The following is a 3,277-nucleotide window of genomic DNA, read 5'->3' as shown; positions in this document are numbered from 1 at the left end:
TTTTATTATTATCACAATAGACATCAGTGTCTCTTCCAAAATTATCAAATTTTTTGTGGCATAATTAAACAATAATTAGAAACTTCATCAAATATAATATTACAAGGACATAATATTTGAATAATATATAACAGAATAAGTTGTTTTGTTAAGCTTACCAGTGTTTGGCATTCTTTTCATCTTAATATAAACACTACTAGTTTATTTTTTTTTTAATTTTTTTTTTTTAGACCAAAGAGTTTTATTTACAGAAAGGTCATGGAGAATTAACAAAATTTTATGAACACAATTTTGTTAGCAATAATAAACAGAAACAGCATGGTTTAATATATATCACTTGTTATATAATACACATTAAGATATAGTTTTCATGCTACACTTATCCATTAGTTTCTGTTCCAATTTTTAAATCTAGAAATAAGGCAGTACACATGGAACAGATTTACTACATGCTTTTAAATTACGATTCCTTCTATATCAGATATTGTCAATTTTAAAGCCATCTACAAATTAAATGGCCTTTCCATTATAATTGCTAAATTTAGAGATATAAGCACCAAATGGAACTCAAAATACATAAAATAAACTGTCACAAATTCAAAAGGAAAACATTACAGTAACAGTATCATAAATTAACAAAGAATACTGCAGAAGTAAGATACATCAAAAGTTTATTATGATTAAGTCTAGAATGTTTTTTACTTGCATTCTTTTCCATCGAGTTGAAAACACCAAGGTACTAATTGAATGTGAAAGGACCATTTATAAATTGTAGGTGGCATGTGTCATTTTATGGATGAAAGGAAGAGGGACTATGTGCTTTGATTTGCAAATAATGTTCTTTGTCCAAGTAATCCTCAGTGTTTCCGTTATCCTTGAATGACCAGATTCATTAAGTACTGTGTGAAAAAAGAGACCATCCTTTTACTGATGGAAGGCTTCTAATCTTATTTGGGTTGGATCTTCTGGATGTCTCAAGGCAATTCCATTACGCAGGAGCAGCTCAATATATGGTGGCCAAAAAGAATCACTAATTTTGACATATGGATCATGTGGAACATCAAATAATCTATTTAAAAGAATCTCTAACATTTCATGCAGTGTTATCAGCTGTGCAGTTGATTCTTGAATGTTTGTCTTTTTCTTTTTCTTTTTAACATTTCTATCAGGCAGAGGAAAATGATCTTCCAGAAATTCATCCAAGGTAATCAAGAGCTTTTCCTTATATTCTTTTATATCATGCGTTTTAGTGTTCAGCTCATCTAAGATTCTTGATTCAGAAATTGTCACAACCTAATTTTTCAATTCACTGTGCAGTACATTAAGAGATTCCAATATCTGTTGTTGTTCCTCCAACCACTGTTGCTCCCTTTCCAAGTCTTCCTTTAACTTTTCATTCTTTGACTGAAGAGTAGAGAGTACCAATTCAAGATCATGTCTCAATTTTTGGAACTCTTCTTCTCCTAATGTTACTAGAACTTCTTCATTCAGAGGAACTATTTCAGGATTTTCTTTCTGCCATTGACTGAGTTCAACAGTCAAACATTTCACTTGCATAATTAATAATGACAGCTGAGCATTTGAATCAGTGAGTGTCTCAGTTCCAACAAGTGATAATTTTTTCTGACATTCTTCCATGTCTTTCCACATTTCGTCACATTCCTTAATAAGTTCTTCTTCAGCATTTGTAACATCTTCCATATCTGTACTACTATCTGGGTCTAGATCTTGCTGATTCACTGACATGTGCCTTGTGATATTTTTAGCCTTATAAGAAAAAAAGCTGTGTGACGTTGGGCAAGGCACTTAAACTGTCTCTGCCTCGGTTTCCTTACCTCTTAACCACCACACAGCCACGGACTGCAGGCCACCTCCTAAACACTACTAGTTTAATTACTGTTAAAAATGGTACTTGTTTTGTTTTTTATCTTGTTTAGGGTTTAAGTGAAATGTTCAATGCACTAATTCCTATTTGTTGATTAAAACAGTAAAACTTTAAGTTTAATTCTGTGTATACCTTTGTGAAATAGCACATATAAAGATAACATATATTAAAGATAACATAAGAAATCATATATTAAATATATATTTTATTAAATATCATGTTAAGTAAATACACATATATATACATCTATATAGTCTTTAATTTCTGTAAAAAATTGTTTTTAATGTTTATTTATTCCTGAGAGAGACAGAGACAGGGTGTGAGTGGGCGAGAGTCAGAGAGAGAGGGAGACACAGAATCTGAAGCAGACTCCAGGCTCTGAGCTGTCAGCACAGAGCCTGACATGGGGCTCGAACTCACAAATTGTGAGGTCATGACCTGAGCCAAAGTTGGACGCTTAACCGACTAAACCACCCAGGTGTCCCTTTAATTTCTAAATAGTATATATTCAATTCAGTTAGAGTTAATTTATATGTTATTTAGTACTCTTAAAACATTTTCACTGTTTTGAATTAATTGAGGTTGATTTTATTTGTTTTGAAAAAAGACCTTAATTGTTTCCCAGTGAACAGGTATTGTCTTGTATTATATTTGTCTTTAGGTGTTTACTGAGATTTTCTTTATATGCCACTATAGAAATAATTTTAGTAAATGCTTCTTGAACATTAGAAAAAATATATACTTTTATTTGTAGGTCACAAAACTAAATAAACACACACACACACACAAATGTGCACATTTAAAATCAGTCTTTACAACACCAACAGTCCTCAATATATGGTCCATGGCCCCATATGGGACCTAACACACTTTCAAGAAGTTCACAAGGTCAAAACTATTTTGACTACCACCAAATCTCATCAGGAAAGTCCTGAGCATTGGGAAACTCCAGCTCAGGCTGGCAGATTCAAGTTTTCCAAAGTTCTAATTTCCCTTGAAAGAGAAAATTTTTATCCTGACTATAATACTGCCAGTTATTTTCCCTTTCCCTGAAAATAATGTTCATGGCTTCAATAAAACATTATTAAGTGAAACTGACTTTTTAAAAAACTGTGCGTGATGGAAAAGATTCTATGAATAGAAGTACTTTTCTGATATTTGATACAAGTACATTTGATATTAACAAATGTAATATTTTGATTATACCAAGATTCTTAATAATTAGATACCATCACAAATGTTAATTATGTACTACTTGGCATTAATTATTGAAAGAAAATAGCTCCCTTTTTGATTTATAAAACAGTAGTAGGCAAATATGAGTATGCATTTATTATAAAATATTTAAAATATTATACAAATTGTTGGTGAATATAAAAGTCTAATTGCTAC

General features: G+C 31.2%; 1 protein-coding gene across 1 annotated transcript; it reads right to left on the bottom strand.

Moving 5' to 3' along the window:
* Positions 1-892: 892 nt before the first annotated feature.
* LOC102966725 (centromere protein K-like) lies at positions 893-1,869 on the bottom strand. The gene is given in 1 exon segment (XM_042959627.1): positions 893-1,869. A coding segment is annotated over 1 exon segment (822 nt). The 5' UTR covers positions 1,747-1,869; the 3' UTR covers positions 893-924.
* Positions 1,870-3,277: the final 1,408 nt, after the last annotated feature.

This window comes from Panthera tigris, chromosome A1 (genome assembly GCF_018350195.1).
Source record: "Panthera tigris isolate Pti1 chromosome A1, P.tigris_Pti1_mat1.1, whole genome shotgun sequence".
Lineage (NCBI taxonomy): Eukaryota > Metazoa > Chordata > Mammalia > Carnivora > Felidae > Panthera > Panthera tigris.
Note: the sequence above shows the minus strand (reverse complement) of the source record. Positions and strands in the feature narration are given on the sequence as shown.